This window comes from Phyllobates terribilis, unplaced genomic scaffold, assembly GCF_046119375.1.
Source record: "Phyllobates terribilis strain yellow unplaced genomic scaffold, ASM4611937v1 Scaffold_3__8_contigs__length_932513732, whole genome shotgun sequence".
Lineage (NCBI taxonomy): Eukaryota > Metazoa > Chordata > Amphibia > Anura > Dendrobatidae > Phyllobates > Phyllobates terribilis.
The window spans coordinates 728,995,881-729,015,645 of NW_027362763.1; the positions used below are offsets into that span (position 1 = coordinate 728,995,881).

The 19,765-nt window shown below is 44.3% G+C and overlaps 1 protein-coding gene across 2 annotated transcripts in view; it reads right to left on the reverse strand.

Moving 5' to 3' along the window:
- The window catches only part of FBXO11 (F-box protein 11), a 103,908-nt gene that overhangs the window by 48,805 nt on the left and 35,338 nt on the right, over positions 1-19,765 (reverse strand). For both annotated transcript variants that reach the window (XR_012318075.1, XM_073672085.1), the window contains exon 2: positions 13,982-14,106. Coding sequence is in view for 1 of the 2 variants with exons in the window: in XM_073672085.1 (XP_073528186.1) it covers positions 13,982-14,106 (125 nt within the window). In the remaining variant the exon portion in view is untranslated. The remainder of the gene's footprint in view (positions 1-13,981; positions 14,107-19,765) is intronic.

The following is a 19,765-nucleotide window of genomic DNA, read 5'->3' on the forward strand; positions in this document are numbered from 1 at the left end:
CCACCTGCTAACACTTTCTCTGCTCCTCCTCACTGCTGGAGATATCTCTCCAAATCCTGGTCCTCCTCGCCATATCCCCACAGTCACTTCTACCTCCTATCCACGACCTTCCTCAAACTGTCGCAACCCTTCTAACCTCATACCTGTCCAACTAATACCCACCTCCTCAGCTATACTAACAGGAGCTCTATGGAACGCTCGCTCTGTCTGCAACAAACTTTCCTTCATCCACGATCTTTTCATTACAAACAAACTCTCCTTCCTCGCCATCACCGAAACATGGCTCACCCACTCTGACACAGCCTCCCCAGCTGCCCTTTCATATGGCAGATTCCACCTTTCCCACACCCCCCGCCCCAATGGCAAACATGGTGGAGGCGTAGGTTTCCTCCTATCAGAACTCTGCGCTTTCACCAAAATCCCACTGCCACCCTCCATTACACTCCCCTCTTTTGAGGTGCACTGTGTGCGCATCTATTCCCCCTCCAACCTCTAACTGGCCGTTGTTTACCGACCCCCAGGGCAAGCCACCACCTTCTTAGACCATTTCACCACCTGGCTGCTTCACTTCCTTTCCACTGACATCCCCACTATCATAATGGGTGACTTCAACATCCCCATTGACACTCCCCACTCGTCTGTCTCTAAGCTCCTATCCCTCACTTCCTCCTTTGGACTCACTCAATGGTCTTCCACACCCACCCACAAAGATGGCCACACACTGGACCTCATCTTCACCCGCCTCTGTTCCCTATCTAACCTCTCTAACTCACCACTCCCTCTCTCTGACCATAACCTCCTAACATTCTCTACCCTCTCCTCTCCGGGTGCACAATCCCCACTCCACAAACTCACACACCCTCGCAGAAATCTCAAACACCTTGACCTACACTCTCTCTCTGAATCCCTCCTTCCTCTCACAGACATAAATTCTTTACACGATGCAGACGTTGCTGCTGCTTCATATAACACCACAATAGCTTTAGCTCTAGACTCGATCGCCCCTCACACACATACCAAATCTCGCACAATCAACAGGCAACCCTGGCACACCAAACTTACTAAAGAACTGTGACGGGCCTCCAGGGTTGCGGAGCGGAGATGGAAAAGGTCTCACTCCATCGAGCACTTCATCGCATTCAAGCAATCCCTCACTAATTTCAAGTCCGCACTCACTACAGCAAAACAAACCTACTTCTCATCTCTCATATCCTCCCTATCTCACAACCCTAAACAGCTATTTAACACTTTCAACTCTCTCCTTCGTCCCCCAGCACCTCCTCCCTCTTCTCTCATCTCAGCCGACGACTTTGCCTCATTCTTCAAACAGAAGATTGACACCATCAGACAAAACTTTTGCCTAAAGTCCACACAACCCCTCCTCATATCTACTCAACCCTCCTCCTCCAAACTCCACTTCTCCACCATTACAGAAGGTCAAGTCTCCTCTTTACTCTCCAAATCACACCTCACCACCTGCGAACTTGACCCAATCCCATCCCACCTCATCACTAACCTCACCACAGTCTTCATCCCAACCCTAACCCACCTCTTCAATCTGTCACTAACAACCGGAGTCTTCCCCTCATGTTTCAAACATGCCGCAATCACACCCATCCTCAAAAAGTCCTCCCTTGACCCTTCCTCTCTGACTAGCTACCGCCCCATATCACTCCTCCCCTTTGCCTCAAAACTTCTAGAACAACATGTCCACCTTGAACTGTCCTCCCACCTCTCCTCCTGCTCCCTCTTCGACCGTCTACAATCTGGCTTCCGACCGCATCACTCGACTGAAACTGCCCTGACCAAAGTCACCAACGACCTACTAAATGCCAAATCCAAGCAACACTACTCCATCCTCCTCCTTCTGGACCTGTCATCTGCCTTTGACACAGTGGACCATTCCCTCTTACTCCAGATTCTCTCATCTCTTGGCATCACAGACTTGGCTCTATCTTGGATCTCCTCATACTTAACAGACAGGACATTCAGCATCTCCCACTCACGCACCACCTCCTCATCTCGCCCCCTATCCGTCGGTGTCCCCCAAGGTTCAGTTCTAGGACCTCTGCTCTTCTCCATCTACACCTTCGGCCTGGGACAGCTCATAGAGTCTCACGGTTTTCAGTATCACCTCTATGCTGACGAGACACAGATCTACCTCTCTGGACCCGATATCTCCTCCCTACTAACCAGAATCCCACAATGTCTGTCCGCCATCTCATCCTTCTTCTCCGACAGATTTCTAAAACTCAACATGGATAAAACAGAGTTCATCATCTTTCCACCCTCTCATTCACATCCCCCATCCGACCTATCCATCAACGTCAATGGCTGTTCACTCTCCCCAGTCCCACAAGCTCGCTGCCTTGGGGTAACCCTGGACTCTGATCTCTCCTTCAAGCCACATATCCAAGCCCTTTCCACCTCCTGCCGACTCCAACTCAAAAACATCTCCCGGATCCGTGCATTCCTCACCAAAGACTCTGCAAAAATACTAGTGCATGCCCTCATCATATCCCGCATCGACTACTGCAACCTCCTGCTCCGTGGCCTCCTTTCCAACACTCTTGCACCTCTCCAATCTATCCTAAACTCTGCTGCCCGACTAATCCACCTGTCCCCCCGCTATTCCCCGGCCTCTCCTCTCTGTCAATCCCTTCACTGGCTCCCCATTGCCCAGAGAATTCAGTTCAAAACCCTAACCATGGCATACAAAGCCATCCACAACCTGTCTCCCCCATACATCTGTGACCTAGTCTCCCGGTACTTACCTGCACGCAACCTCCGATCCTCACAAGATCTCCTTCTCTACTCCCCTCTTATCTCCTCCTCCCACAATCGTATACAAGATTTCTCCCGTGCTTCCCCCCTACTCTGGAACTCTCTACCCCAACATATCAGACTCTCGCCGACCGTGGAAACCTTCAAAAAGGAACCTGAAGACCCACCTCTTCCGACAAGCCTACAACCTGCAGTAAACACCACTGCACGACCAGCTCTACCCTCACCTAATGTATCCTCACCCATCCCTTGTAAACTGTGAGCCCTCGCGGGCAGGGTCCTCGCTCCCCCTGTACCAGTCGCTGACTCGTTTTGTTAAGATTATGTAAATGCTTTTGTTATGTATATCCCTATCACATGTAAAGCGCCATGGAATAAATGGCGCTATAACAATAAATAATAATAATAATGCCTACGAGATCAAGTGAATCCCTACAATTGGTGGAGAATGCAGGCATGAAGTCCCACAAAGCACAGGTGATTGCAGTGTAAAGATTGAATGTCCTGGGTAAAGGCAGCTACAGCATTGCAAAAGCATGGAGGAACTTGTTAAGCAAATAATTTAGGTGCAGCAACAGCAGCACCAGACCCAACAGAAAACAGACAAACTCCTGATCCAGCAGTATCAAAAGCAGCAGGAGTTAAAGCAGCAGTTACAGGAAGTTCAGCAGCAGACTGTTCTCTTGGAAGAAACTGTCCAGGACATGGAGATGGCATCACCCGCCAGCCAAGGTGAAGGTGTCCAGGTGAGGCAAACTGTAAGGGAGGCCTTAGAGAAGATGACTCTGGAGGATGACATTGTAGCTTTCCTGACGGTTTGAGAGTGTCCGACAGAGAAACTGCCCCCAGAGCAATGGGCAGATGTCCTAGCTCTATACCTTACGGGGGAACCGCAGAGAGCGTACTACGACCTTGCCCTGCAGGATGCCAAGGAGTACTACTAGCTGAAGGACATTAGGGCACGTTTTGGCATCACCCTGGCAGTCCGGGCACAACGGGTGCACCTCTGGCACTACAATAGGGATAAACCTCCCCAGTCCCAGATGTTCGACCGATTACACCTGGTGCAAAAAATGGCTACAGCCAGAGACCTGCTCTCCAGCACAGATTGTGGAAAGATTTATCCACTCACTACCAAAATCCGTGCATAGCTGGGTAACCCAAGGAAATCCCCAGAATGCAGATGACCTCATGAGACTTGTGGAAAGATACTTGGCCATGGAAAAATTCTCTGCGCAATCAAGGAAGGCTAAGGTCACATTTGTGGGAGACTTAGAAGAAGGGGTCCAAGTCCACGTCTGAGGGGCGCACAAAGATCCAGGAGGGATCAGAGCTGTGTTCAAAGGTTACATCTCGTACCATTATCTGTTGGTGCCATCAGCCATTTGTCCCTTCACCTCAGAGCTGATTGACTGCAGCGTAGACTAGCACTACTCATACTTTAAGTGTCCTGCTTGCAGTGCGGTTCCTCATCCTGACGAGGGACATCAGGAGTGCCAGGTGACTTGACGGTGTCCAAGTGAAGGGACTTCTGGACTCGGAGTTTGGTGACCTTGGCAAGGGACACACTTATGCATGTGCTAGTACCTAGGAAGAGGATGGGGATAGGATGTATACACGGAGATGCCAAGAACTATTCAATAGCCCAGGTCCATATAGAACCACAGTCTGTGGTTCTGTGTTCCACGAAATGGGAATGATCAAGGACTTGTTGCATGTTATTTTTATCGGTCGAGATTTTCCTTTGTTCTGGGACTTCTGGGCTAAAGCTGTGGCACACAGTAGTCTGGGATGCTGCCAGGAGTCGGCCATGATTTCAAAAGCACATGATGTAAACTGTGAATTTACATTCACTGTACTGGCTAGAAAGGAAGAGGATGAAGCCTCCCCTGAAGCCAATATCCCTGACCAGGAGGAGTCCCAGGACAACTTTGGGACTGCCCAGCTCAGAGACTTAACAGTAAAAAGTACTCTGGAAAATGTAAATTGGGTTCTCCAGGAGATGGGAGCTGATAATTGTTTCCGCAAGGGGCCAGGCATAATGATATGTTGTGCCAAGGGACCAAGGTGAAAAACACGTAAAAGAGAGCATCCTCAACGCACAAGGGGAAAAATCCAGGGGTTATAATCGATCGGATAAAATGAAACAATAAGCCTGGGGATCAGGTACTTGTGTTAGTGCCCTCAGAGGAAAGCAAGTTCCTTACCCAGTGACAGGGGCCTGGTAGAGTGGTGGGAGAGGTAAACTATAAACTACACTGACCAGTAAAAAGGAAGCCCTTTCCCATATTTTATGGCAATCTACTAAAACCACGGAAGGAGAGGAACCCACTCGAAACTACTTGCTTGTTGACCCGGTCAGGAGTGGACATGGCAGGTATCAAAGTGGCAAAAACTTTGACGTCTTCCCAAAATCAGCAAGGCCGAAATTCTGTACCCAAAAATAGGGGCAAGTTCTTGGAGTTATTAAGTCACCCTCAAGTCATCAAGCATGTCTCAAGTTCGGGTCAATTTAAAGCTTTGTAGGCTCTGTGTGTTGGCAGATGGTGGCCAGCCCTCTCTGCCTAGTCTCTGGCTTAGGGCAGAGAAGGGGAGGTATATAGTGGTCGTTCAGACGCAGGGACTCTAGCATAATATACGAGCAAGCTGAAGATACTCTGTAAGCACCGGAGCATGCTCGGTGAAAAGGTTAAAACGAGCACACTCGCTCATCACTATTTATATCCTACTGATTCTCCCCAATCCTTTGTAGGATAGTGACAGCAGTGCAGGAAAGCTGCCCATCTCCTTCCATTATCCGTAGGGTTAAATCCTGGCTATATAGGTTTTTATTAGCTCACCTGCTAGCTCTGCATATAACCAGGCTAAGGCTGTGTGCCCACGATGCGTTTTTCAAGCGTTTACGCTGCGGAATTTCCGCAGCGAAAACGCTTTGTGAACCTTCCCCCATGGTCTCCAATGCAATTCTGCACTTTCAATGCCCATGCTGCGGATTTTTCCGCAGCATTTATGCGGTGCTCAAAAATCCGCAGCATGTCCATTAATTTTGCGGAAGAGCTGAGTTTTCGCCGTCATTGACTTGCATTAGAACGCGCCAATTCCGCAAGACTGCATCTGTACTTGCGTAATTGGCGCGTTCTAATGTGCGGATGGTACCCGGGTGTGGAGGACAGGAGACTCTCCTCCACACCCAGGTACCATTAAAAGCTGTAAAAAAAAAGAATAAAATAAAAAATAAAGATTCTATTCACCTTCTGACGGCCCCCAGACTCCTTCTCTGTGCTTGCCGACAGATCGCGCAGGACTGAAGGACCTGCGGTGACATCACAGTCATGTGACGGCAGGTCTTTCAGTACAGCGTACCGCGATCTGACGCAAGCCAGCACAGGAGAGCAGCAAGACACCGGGGGCCATCAGAAGGTAAGTATAGGTTTATTTTTTTATTTTTAACCATTCTCTCGGGTCACACTATATAAATCCATGCCGTTTGCATGGATTTATATAGTGTGACCAAGATGTCAAGGACTTTCCAAGTGATGATAAAATCGCTTGGAAAGCGCTTGACGACCCGCATGCGGAAATATATGTGAAGAACGCTTCACATCCGCATGTCCCTGGCAGGAAAAACGCATGTACAATCCGCATGTGTTTTTTCCTGCCAGGGAGATGCAGAAACGCTCAGGAAAAAATCCTGAGCATTTCTGCATCGTGGGCACATAGCCTTAGTGTTCTCCTTAGTCAGCTCAAGGAAGCTGACCAGACTGGACGAGACAGACAGACCAGAATCCCTCTCTGAGAAGAGTCTGCGCAGGCCTTGTGCAGAGAACCGCAATATCAGTGGTTACTGTGGATAATAGCGGTTTTGTTTGACCGAGCTGGGGCTAGATCAGCAGGGTACGAGTAGCCCGGGTCTGTTCTGTTAGTTAGAGCCTGGACAAGGCTAGGGATTTAGGTTTATGAGTTTGTTTTGGTGATGTGCAACCGTGGAAAGCAATAAAAACCGCACGAGTTGGGACCAAAGCTGCAAATATGAACCAATGCTACTTTTAATTTTTCTGGAGCTGCAGTTTTGCAAAACACAAAAAAAAAAAAAAAAAAAAAACACTTTTCTCAGGTGCAGTTATGATTCTACGCTGCTGCTCCGAGCGTCTGTTATTGTCCGCAGCACTGACGACACATGACAGCCACTGAGCTCATTGATCTGGCTGCAGCGCTGTCATGCAGAACTGCCAAGCTCCGTTATGGTGTGCAGGGCTGCCGACACGATGTCAGCGCTGCAGATAATAGTCACCAGGAGCAGCAGCAAAAACTGAGCACTAGACCCGAAGAGGGTGTGAGAAACTCCATTTGTTTTTAAAGCAGCACTGCCATCAAAGTTTTTATCCTCTTAATATATTGCAGTAATCATATTATACAGCACTGTGTACTTACAATTGCTCATTTTGCCTAACCTACTAATTCATCTCTTTTCTTTGCAAGGAAAAAGAGACTCCCTGTTTCTACATCCAGTATTTATCCCCCTCTTCAACCCCTGACACAGCTGCTCCCTAGTGCCATAGACATTTGCAGTGAAATGTGATAAGACTGACCCTGTTTCTACATAGCGCTTAGAAGGATTCAGCTAGTCAGTTTTTAATCAGGTGATATCATAGACCTAATGGAAAAGAGAAGAATTAACTGGGTAGAAAGGCAAAATGAGCAATTGTAAGTACACAGTGCAATATTATATGATGACTGCAATATATTAAGAGGATAAAAACTTTGCTAGGAGGAGGAGGAGTGCTTCTTTAAACAGACTGCAGCTGGGAAAAAGGGCTTTTCTAAACACGGAAGATTCCTTTAAATAAAATGGTACAACGGATTGTTGGACCTCTGTTGCTTTCCATAGTTTTCCCTCACAGTGTGACCTAAAACAAAAAAAAAAACAAAAAAAAAAAAAAAGGGAAGATCCTATCCTCCAACATCATAAATCTCAAAAGTTCTTCGACATAGGCCCTATAGTCTGGGTGAATACATTTCTGTTGCTGCTGTATTATAACTAGACAAACTACCTGCTACACACTGGATTGACCCAATTCACACAACCCAGTCTCACGCTTCCATCACCCTGATGTCCAGGACGGTTCTCGCAGATGGCCTACACAGCAGGCTATTTCAGATTATGCCATCACCGTGCTAGTAAGGGAGCATATTCATGTTATATAGGAGTTAGCCATTACAGAAGATTGTAAGAACTATCCTCAACAAAAAGATACTTTGCAACATCCGTCTGATATCTGCCGTAAAGAGGCCACATGCTTACGTACAATGGAAGAAAACCCAGATCACTACATTTACAACCAAGGTGATCATTCATGACGGACAGCAGCAGTCAACATGTGCAAGGATCCTCATTTTTTTTTATTATTATTTATTTTATCTGTGAAATTAAGAAAGGTTTTAGTTTTTTTTTTTTTTTTTACTTTTCAGCAGCCAAGATTAGTTTAATGCATTTCAATTTTGAGACCGGTAGTTTTTATTTTTCGGTCAATGGAGGTGTGGGATGGCTGCTTGTTTGCTAGGCAAGCTGCAGTTTCAAAAGATACTATTTTGAAATACAGCCGACATGTTGATCGCTTTTTTCAAGAAGAGTTGACAAAAAAAAAAATAATATAAATATATATATATATATATATATATTATATATATATATATATATATATATATATATATATATATATATATATATATAATTAACAGATGCAATACCAATCTAGGCTTTATTTTTCACAGCGAAAAAGGGTGAGTGAGGGATAGGGATTAAAATCATGTTTGTTTTTTTTCTCCCCACTTAATATTTTTTAGCCCCCTTAGGGAAGCAGTCAGCACTACAGGATTGTACTGTGGGGACTGTTGTGATCGATCACTCGCATCATTTAACCTCTTACAAACATCCACTGTACATGTATTGTGCAAGTCGGTAGTGTGTGTGTACGGAGAGGGCTCACGGGTCACCCCATACCCAGCAGGTAATGGCAGTAAGGACCTATCTAACAGCAATGGAGTGGAGCACAGGTTCAAGTCCTCAATAAAGGACTAAAAGAGATTTAAAAAACACACACACACACACACGTTTCCTTATGTTCAGAAAAATTCTTTCAAAACATAAAAATTAATCTTATTTAAAATCACCATGAAAAAAAAAAAATATATAAAAAAACACTAAAGCAGTTACGAGTCTAGAAAAATGGCAATAAATTTTCTTCTTCAAAACTTCTAGAGTTTTTTTGTCTTTTTGAAAAAACAATTCCCAAAATGCAATGTCAGAATCGCATTTATTAAATTATTTAATATTTCTATTTCACAGTGATTAGCAGCAGCATTTAAATGGTTGAACAACAACAATTGGAGCCAGCTGAGGTCACAGCTATTACAGGTAGATGACGGCTGTGTAACACAGCCGGCATCTGCCAGATATTGTGCAGGCTCAGCTTTGGAGCCTGCTGAATATATGGGGACCCAGAGTAGGAAGTAATATTGCCATCCTATGCCAAGATACTATTAAAAAGGGGGCAGAATAACCCCTATACATTATGATCACAGCTACACTACAAAAGAAGAGCAATATCGCTTCAATCTACTGACTGGGATATCAGTTACTAGTGCTTCTCACTAAATTAGAATATCATAGAAAAGTTAATTTATTTCAGTTCAATACAAAAAGTGAAACTCATATTATATAGAGTCATTACAAACAGAGTGATCTATTTCAAGTGTTTATTTCTGTTAATGTTGATGATTATGGCTTACAGCCAATGAGAACACAAAAGTCATTATCTCAGTAAATTAGAATACTTTATAACAATAGCTTGAAAAATGGTTTTAAAATCCGAAATGTTGTCCTACTGAAATGTATGTTCAGTAAATGCCCTCAATACTTGGTCGGGGCTCCTTTAGCATCAATTACTGCATCAATGCGGCGTGGCATGGAGGCGATCAGCCTGTGGCACTGCTGAGGTGTTATGGAGCCCAGGTTGCTTTGATAGCAGCCTTCAGCTCGTCTGCATTGTTGGGTCTGGTGTCTCCTCTTCATCTTGACAATACCCCATATATTCTCTATATATTCTCTATAGATTCTCTATGGGGTTAAGGTCAGATGAGTTTGCTGCCAATCAAGCACAGGGATACTGATGTTTGTAAACCAGGTATTGGTACTTTTGGCAGTGTGAACAGGGGCCAAGTCCTGCTGGAGAATGACATTTCCATCTCCAAAAAGCTTGTCGGCAGAGGGAAGCATGAAGTGCTCTAAAATCTCCTGGTAGACGGCTGCGCTGACCTTGGTCTTGATAAAACACAGTGGACCTACACCAGCAGATGACATGGCCCCCCAAACCATCAGTGATTGTGGAAACTTCACTCTAGACCTCCAGCAGCTTGGATTGTGGCCTCTCCACTCTTCCTCCAGACTCTGGGACCTTGATTTCCAAATGAAATGCAAAATTTACTTTAATCTGAAAACACCTTGGACCACTGAGCAACAGTCCAAGCCTTTCTCCTTGGCCCAGGTAAGACGCTTCTGGCGTTGTCTATTGGTCATGAGTGGCATGACGAGGAATGCAACACTTGTAGCCCATGTCCTGAATGCGTCTATGTGTGGTGGGTCTTGAAGCAACGACTCCAGCAGCAGTCCACTCCTTGTGAATCTCCCCCAAATTTTTGAATGGCCTTTTCTTAATCCCTTCAAGGCTGCGGTTATCCCGGTTGCTTGTGCACCTTTTTTCTACCACACTTTCCTTCCACTCAACTTTCCATTAATATGCTTGGATACTGCACTCTGAACAGCCAGCTTCTTTAGCAATGACCTTTTGTGGCTTACCCTCCTTGTGGAGTGTGTCAATGACTGCCTTCTGGATATCTGTCAAGTCAGCAGTCTTCCCCATGATTGTTTCAGTAGGCTCCACAGACTAAAGGACGTTTTTCAACGCTTCGGAAGCTTTGCAGGTGTTTTTTGTTAATCATTTTAATTTACTGAGATAATGACTTTTCATTGGCTGTAAGTCATATTCATCAACATTAACAGAAATAAACACGTGAAATTGATCACTCTGTAATGACTCTATATAATACGAGTTTCACTTTTTGTATTGAAGAACTGAAATTAACTTTTTGATGATATTCTAATTTTGTGAGAATCACTTGTATATCAGCAGCTCCACTAAGTTGCCTTTTCCTTTTCGCCCTGCACGCTGCTGCTACATATAGTAGAAGATTACATAAACCACAGTCATTAAAACTCAATTCCTGACAACTCACATTCTCTCTCTTGGGTCATTTCAGATCATTAATCATTACTAGACTTCCAGAATGGCACAAGTCAGACTAATAAGAGACACAATAATTTTGGCGCAGTATTGCACACACATACACATTTCAAAGCAATAGGTGTTCGGAGATTTAAGATTTTGAACAAACGAACATTTATATCGTGTGTTTGCCAGATTGTATCTATACATCTCATACATACAGTACATACATACAGTACAGGCCAAAAGTTTGGAGACACCTTCTCATTAAAAGATTTTTCATGACTATGAAAATTGTACATTCACACTGAAGGCATCAAAACTATGAATTAACACATGTGGAATTATATACTTAACAAAAAAGTGTGAAACAACTGAAAATATGTCTTATATTCTAGGTTCTTCAAAGTAGCCACCTTTTGCTTTGATGACTGCTTTGCACACTCTTGGCATTCTCTTGATGAGCTTCAAGAGGTAGTCACCGGAAATGGTCATCAACAATCTTGAAGGAGTTCCCAGAGATGCTTAGCACTTGTTGGCCCTTTTGCCTTCACTCTGCGGTCCAGCTCACCCCAAACCATATCGATTGGGTTCAGGTCTGGTGACTGGAGGCCAGGTCATCTGGCGTAGCACCCCATCACTCTCCTTCTTGGTCAAATAGCCCTTACACAGCCTGGAGGTGTGCTTGGGGTCATTGTCCTGTGGAAAAATAAATGATGGCCCAACTTAACGCAAACCGGATGGAATAGCATGCCGCTGCAAGATGCTGTGGTAGCCATGCTGGTTCAGTATGCCTTCAATTTTGAATAATTCCCCAACAGTGTCACCAGCAAAGCACCCCCACACCATCACACCTCCTCCTCCATGCTTCACAGTGGGAACCAGGCATGTAGAGTCCATCCGTTCACCTTTTCTGCGTCGCACAAAGACACGGTGGTTCGAACCAAAGATCTCAAATTTGGACTCCTCAGACCAAAGCACAGATTTCCACTGGTCTAATGTCCATTCCTTGTGTTCTTTAGCCCAAACAAGTCTCTCCTGCTTGTTGCCTGTCCTTAGCAGTGGTTTCCTAGCCGCTATTTTACCATGAAGGCCTGCTCCACAAAGTCTCCTCTTAACAGTTGTTGAAGAGATGTGTCTGCTGCTAGAACTCTGTGTGGCATTGACCTGGTCTCTAATCTGAGCTGCTGTTCACCTGCGATTTCTGAGGCTGGTGACTCTGATAAACTTATCCTCAGAAGCAGAGGTGACTCTTGGTCTTCCTTTCCTGGGGCGGTCCTCATGTGAGCCAGTTTCTTTGTAGCAATTGCTGGTTTTTGCAACTGCACGTGGAGACATTTTCAAAGTTTGCCCAATTTTTCACACTGACTGACCTTCATTTCTAAAATTAATGATGGCCACTCGTTTTTCTTTACTTAGAATTTGTATTATGGCAAGAAAAAAAGTCCTACTGAATAGACTGTTAGCTGCTATCAGCTGTGTATCCACCTGACTTCTGCACAACACAACTGATGGTCCCAACCCCATTTATAAGGCAAGAAATCCCACTTATTAACCCTGACAGGGCACACCTGTGAAGTGAAAACCATTTCCGGTGACTACCTCTTGAAGCTCAAGAGAATGCCAAGAGTGTGCAAAGCAGTCATCAAAGCAAAAGGTGGCTACTTTGAAGAACCTAGAATACAAGACATATTTTCAGTTGTTTCACACTTTTTTGTTAAGTATATAATTCCACATGTGTTAATTCATCGTTTTGATGCCTTCAGTGTGAATGTACAATTTTCATAGTCATGAAAATACAGAAAAATCTTTAAATGAGAAGGTGTGTCCAGACTTTTGGTCTGTACTGTATATATCTATATATCTGACAAACACACGATATAAATGTTCGTTTGTTCAAAATCTTAAATCTCCGAACACCAATTGCTTTGAAATTTTGACACAACGTTGCATGCAAATACACATGGTTTTTTTATACCAGCTGTTGGACATAAAAGCAACAGCAAGAGGGGGATGTTAAGAGTTCAGTCCCAGGCTGACTCTCCCCGGCAGCCCAGCATTCTACCCCCCTTAGTGACATCTCATTCATAAACCCTTCTTTCTCTTCTTCATTTGCCCCAGCCGCTGCCTGTGTTCTGCTCCTTTCTTGCCCCCCGTGGGGGGTTGGAGGGAAGGGGAATGACGAGACCATCTGTTCAAGGCTGGAAGACACTGCTAATCACCACCACCGCCTGAGAGGTGCTCTCTGGCACCGCTGCTGCAGCTTCTTCTCCGGCACGTCTTAGTTCCGACTGCGCAACAACAAGCAGGGGAGGGAGTCTGCAAGGAGAGGCGCAGGCCGCGGCCTCCACTCTGGGAGCTGAGCTGGGCCCGAGCCTCACAGCAGTGGGCAGATAGAGAGCAAGTGCAAATCCCACGGCGCCACCGGTGGGAGCAGCGCGGTGATCTCGCCGGGAGCGGCCTGGGACATGTCAAGCGAATCAACCCCTCCTCCTCTGCCACCGCCTGCCTTCATCTCTGCGTCACCTCCTGTCACATTCCCTCTGTACTAGGGAATTGCATAACTAGCAATCCCTGACATGACTGTCTCCATTTTGACACCTGACAGCAAGTACCGATCTCTTTAGTGACCTGTGCAGAGTACAGGCCTGCAGGGGTCACCGGGTACAGGCAACGTCTTTGAAGCAACAATCTTGACAGGATCTCTCAAAGGTGAAGATGTCCTCATTGCTCACATTGCTATGATTCCAACGGATATGCCATTTCAATTTAAGAGATTGCAATTCCCAATTTGATTGGCATTCGCAATCACCATCAACAAAGCTCAGGGACAATCTTTAAAATTGTGCGGTTTAAATCTAGATACGGATTGATGGGGGGGGTGTCGGTCTTACAAATGTGAATCATTCCCTTACCTCCATACTGTTTTTTGTTGGACAAGCTGTTCTTTTAGGGACGAGAGTTTTTCTGCGAAGTTGATATGGACTATTCTGTGCACCAGGACCTGATTCTTCTGCAACCATGTCTGCAGGCACTTCATCTGCAAAAAGGCAAAAACATGTGTTATTACATGCACCGAAACATGCGTACTGAAATAAATCTGACAATCTATGTTACCAAACGAAGTACTCTGGTTACAGCCGTATTAGTGATGCAAAGAACTGGTCCTACTGAAGTTTGATGGAAAAATCCAGGAGAGCTGGTCACTTTACACGTGGGATCACTGCCAATAGTAGAAAGTAGGGAGGGAAATCAAAATGTTTTGTTCCTGCTGAATATATTGATAGCACTGTCTTTGGCAGCCTGTATTCTTAAACTGAGGTTGGCATTTAATAAAAAAAAATTAAAAATGAAAAAAAAAGGAATATTCCCATCTTGTTAAGTGATCGCATGTATCTAGGATATTCTATTAGGATCGGTTAGGACCTGTGGTGGTCAAACCACGGATCCCGAAAACCAAAAAAAAAAAAGAGGACCGCACCAACATGGCTGTGCAGGGAACTGAAGATGCAGTAGTACAGCAGGGTCTTCACACTGGGTGGTTGGGGGTCTGCTATGCAGAGGAGAACAGAGGGGTTTTCCAGGTGAAATTGAAAAGTCTGCCGTCATTCTTTGTGACTTTAGACTGCCAATGAGCAATGCGCCCACTCACCTTTCTCCGCTATTTTCAAGAGTGGGCAGTCATGTAGACAGACAAAATATAAATTAACTCCTCAATCAGAACCAACTAAAAAAAAAAAAAAAAAATGTTTCCCAGAACTTATTCCAGTGTCAATCATTTTTCATGAAACCCAATAGCAAAAATATATATATATATATATATATTTTTTTTTTTTTAGCCTAAACCACATGCAATTAAGACAAAAAAAAAAAAAAATGAACGGCTGTAATTAAGATTCATCCTCAAAGCAGCAGGGGACGACATAATTCTAAAAACTATTACAAAGCGCGCTGCTGGCTCTGTTCTTTATACAAAAAGAGTAAAAGGCGCCAAATCAGCTTTTTAGTTTTTTTATTTATTATTAAAATAACTTCAAACTGTGAGCTACAATTGTGAGATTAAACACCATTAATATCTTTATTTTTTTCTTTCAACCCTTTTAAATCAGTCTATACGGCTACAGAGGTCACAGAATGTTGGATATAATGATACCTGCAATCTTAATTTCAGAGAAAAACACGTTTTTTTCTTAATATGTAAATGAGCCAAGATCTATGGGAAGGACAGAGAATTCGCCTCCAGAGCTTTACATGAAAGGAGGCGTTATCAGTGCGAGAGTTTAGGAGAGCAGACTGTCAGTCATTACAAGTCTCACACTGGTAATGCCCCTTTCATTTACTATCACCTCAGGGAGATCTATGTCCAACCCATAGAACTAAACAGCTCATTTACATATTAAGAAAAACGTGGATTTCTCAGGAGTAAGAAATTGGCTCACAGATATTAAAGGTATAATTTTAGTCAACCTTATAGACAACTTAAGGCCCCGTCACACTTAGCGACGCTGCAACGATCCCGACAACGATACGACCTGTCAGGGATCGTTGCTGCGTCGCTATGTGGTCGCTGGTGAGCTGTCAAACAGGCAGGCTCACCAACGATCAGGGGAGCAGCGACATCGTGGAAAGAATCTTTCCACGATGTCCTGCTCCTGGTTGCCAGCCTGCTGCTGAAGCAGGAGCAGGCTGGTAACTATGGTAAACATCGGGTTACTAGGGGCACACGCGCACCTAGTAACCCGCTGTTTATCATGGTTACCACTCTGCTACTGTTAGCGGGAGGTTACCGCTCACTTTAGCAGGCTAGTAACCATGATAAACAGCGGGTTACTAAGTGCGCGTGTGCCCCTAGTAACCCGATGTTTACCATGGTTACCAGCCAGATCGTTGGTCCCGCTGGTCACACACAGCGATGTGTGCTGACCAGCGGGAGAGCAACGACCAAAAAATGGTCCAGGACATTTTGCAGCGATCAGCGACCTCACAGCAGGGGCCTGATCACTGCAAAGTGTCACACATAGCGACATCGCTGGTGAGGTCGCTGTTGCGTCACCAAAACCGTGACACAGCAGCGATCTCGCTAGCGATCTCGCTATGTGAGACGGGGGCTTTAGGAGGGTTGATCCTACTAACATGTTTCCTTTAATCAAAGTTTTGTGGCTTCTAATTTCATCCTTAATATTGTTAGACGATGTTCAAGTTGTTTTTCTTTTTTGCATTCTGTCAGATAAGCGTAGCATTAACGCTGTAAACCGGACTAATAATATGGACAACCTATCCTTGAGACCCCCATATACATTAGATAAAGGTTAGTCAAACCTGCCGATGTCAGTTGGAACAGCCAACCATCTAACGTGTATTGGGGCCTCCAAACAGATATGTCCTTTGACTAAGAGTTGGGCGGTGTAATCCTTTTGTTCAGTATAAAGATAAACTGCTGCCAGATTTTTTGGTTTCAGGCAGCAAGAGCCATTAATGTAAAAGTATTGCACAGCCCATATAACCAGGACACCATATGAACCGATAAAAAAAGATTTTGACCAACAGCATCCAATCTAATGAAAGTTTATGAAGGTGTGGAGACCAGATTTACATATTTCTTAGAACTTGCTAAAGGGAAAAAAATAAAAATAAAAATTTGGCTGACACACCCTCGCTGCATGAATACAAAAATACCTACACCCATTTACAATACAACCTCCCATAGTTTAGAATGTGTGTCACCCAGGAAGGTAAAACTAATGGCTTCTATCTTTAATGCTATAATTATCCTACACTTAGCCGTGTTACCTCAGATAAGCTCAACTGCATTCGAAGAAGCGATGCTCAGGAAAAAGCGGATAGAAAAAAAAAATGCCGATTATTAAAGCACTGGCGAAAACTGCGGAGGAGGAGTAAAGAAGTCAGATCTCAGAAATAAATAGACTCAGAAAAACAGCAACACGTAGGAAATATGGACAAAGACGGCAGAATGAAAATAAAAAAAAAAATAAATAAAAAAAAAGGACTCCGCCTAGGAGCAGGGCCGCTAAAAATGCCTCTGCTGCAGAAGGGAACAAATTTTTTAAAATTTTTGGCAGAAAGTGACAGATTTTTTTTTAATTTTTTTTTTTAAAATTGTTTAACAGTTTACTTTCCCCACATCCATAACAAAATCTGAGTTCTTGCAACTTTCTCATAGGCCTTATATTAAACTCACTTCTGCTTCTGTAGAGATGACTTACTATGCTTTGCTTATATAGCGCCATCATATTCTGCAGCGCTTTACATACATCATTATCTCTGTCCTAGCAGATGTTGTCCTTTGTGGGATTTGAACCCCGGACCCCAGTGCTGCAAAGCAAAAGTGCTAACCACTATGACTTTTCAGCAGTTTGATCATCATAGACCGGGTTATAGTTACTGATAACACCTCTATATAGTATATAACAGGATACACCATTCATAAAAGGTGATGTCAATGCTCACCTATATGATTACTGATAATACCTCTATATAAAAGCAAACAACAGGACACCATTCACAATAGGAAGATTTACAGCTCACCTCCTCCCCCTTCCTTCACAATGACCTTTGCCCAGATAATGCTTCTATAAATACAAATAGGGTCTGGGTCAGTCTACTGCTGCAAATGGCCATGTGGCTGCTGAATAGAGCCAAAAGTAGGTGCCTAATACTAGACCTAGTAGCCAGTGTAAAAACGGCAAAAAAAATTTTTCTACTATAGATCTACATATTAAAAAAAAGTTCCTTTAAATATTTACTAGTCAACTTAAAATCTTAATATAAACAATAGATTATTTTCTGTTTTAGTCTATCAGCTCACACACTTCCCTATGTGATACTAATAAAACTATTTCTAGCAAGGTATCAGTCGTAACAAAAGGTGTCCTGTTTCTATATGGTCACAGAGGACCCCTCACACTACGCAGGTTATGTACATTTACTTAAGAGTTCGACACCCCCTGCTGATATGAGCTCTCACTATGGGTAGATATACACAGTGTACAGCACTTGTACACTGTAAAGTGGCCATTTAAGGCTACCTCCACGATGGGGGTCCCCAGTGACCAGAATGGCAAGTCTGACTACTGGAGGAATGAGTAGTTTTAGGCTGTGTGCCCACGTAGCATTTTTCAAGCGTATATGCTGCGGAATTTCCGCAGCGTAAACGCTTGAAAAACGCATGTATATCCGCACCCCATGGTCCCCAATGGGATTCCGCAAGTTCTATGCACATGTTGCGGATTTTTCCGTAGCGTTTATGCCGCGTTCAAAAATCCGCAGCATATCATTTAATTTTGCGTTTCCGCAAGCGGAATTGCCTTAGTCCAATGCATAAAAAACGCAAGGCAATTCTGCATGTGAAAACGCGTGATAAACGCGCGAAAAATGCGCGCGGAATTCCGCATGCGTTTTTCCGGGAGAGCCTAAATGCAAGTCCTATGTGCCCACGTTGCATTTATGAAGCAGAAAATTTCTGCTGCATAAATGCAAGTCCTCTCCCGGAAAAACGCATGCGGAATTCCGCACGCGTTTATCGCGCATTTTTCGCGCGTTTATCACGCGTTTTCCACATGCGGAATTGCCTTGCGTTTTTTATGCATTGAACAATGGCAATTCCGCTTGCGGAAACGCAAAATTAAATGACATGCTGCGGATTTTTGAACGCGGCATAAACGCTGCGGAAAAATCCGCAGCATGTGCATAGAACTTGCGGAATCCCATTGGGGAACATGGGGTGCGGATATACATGCGTTTTTCAAGCGTTTACGCTGCGGAAATTCCGCAGCATATACGCTTGAAAAATGCTACGTGGGCACACAGCCTTATGCAGCAGAAATTTTCTGCTTCATAAATGCAACGTGGGCACATAGCCTTAAACAAGTCGGATCAAGCTCAGAGAGAAGGCGTGCTATTCCCCCTCCCAGAGACAGAAGCACTCTTGCTTTAAAGCCGTGTGTGATATTGAATTTTCTCCCTCTTAAATATCTGTTTCTAACTTGTCTTCAGTAGCCGGCTGCTTCTCTGCCTTATAGTTTTCTGACAGTTCGGACTATGGACAGTTGAACTACTGGCCCAAATTTTGAGCTTGCCGACGCTATTAGGCCCTGCAGCATTGGTGGAGCACAACGCCACTGAAGCCGCCCGCATCCAGTAGTAGACCAGCACTTCCAAGCTCCATAGCATGCAGCTTGTAAGACATGTGCTCCTTACTTAGAAGACTGCCTCACGCTGATAGACTGCAGGGGTGGCTGGTAATCTAGGCAAGGAGCTGCAAACAGAACAGAGTAAAAATCTTCTTACTCTTCACAACAGAGAATGTTTTAATATCAAGCAGATTGCAGAGCTATTTGTTTGTCCAAGCACTTTGAAATTTTATTAATTTCATGAAGATGAAACAATTCCCTCTAAAGGGGCTGGATGGGACTTAGGCTATGTGCCCACGTTGCGGAAATGAAGCAGAAAATTTCTGCTTCATTTCTGCATGTCCTCTCCCGTTAAAACGCATGCGGAATTCCGCATGCGTTTATCGCGCGTTTTTGACATGCGGAATTGCCTTGCGTTTTTTTCATGCATTGAATAAGGCAATTCCGCATGCGGAAAAGCAAAATTAATGAACATGCTGCGGATATTTGAACGCAGCATAAATGCTGCGGAAAAATCCGCAGCATGGGCATAGAACTTGCAGATTCTCA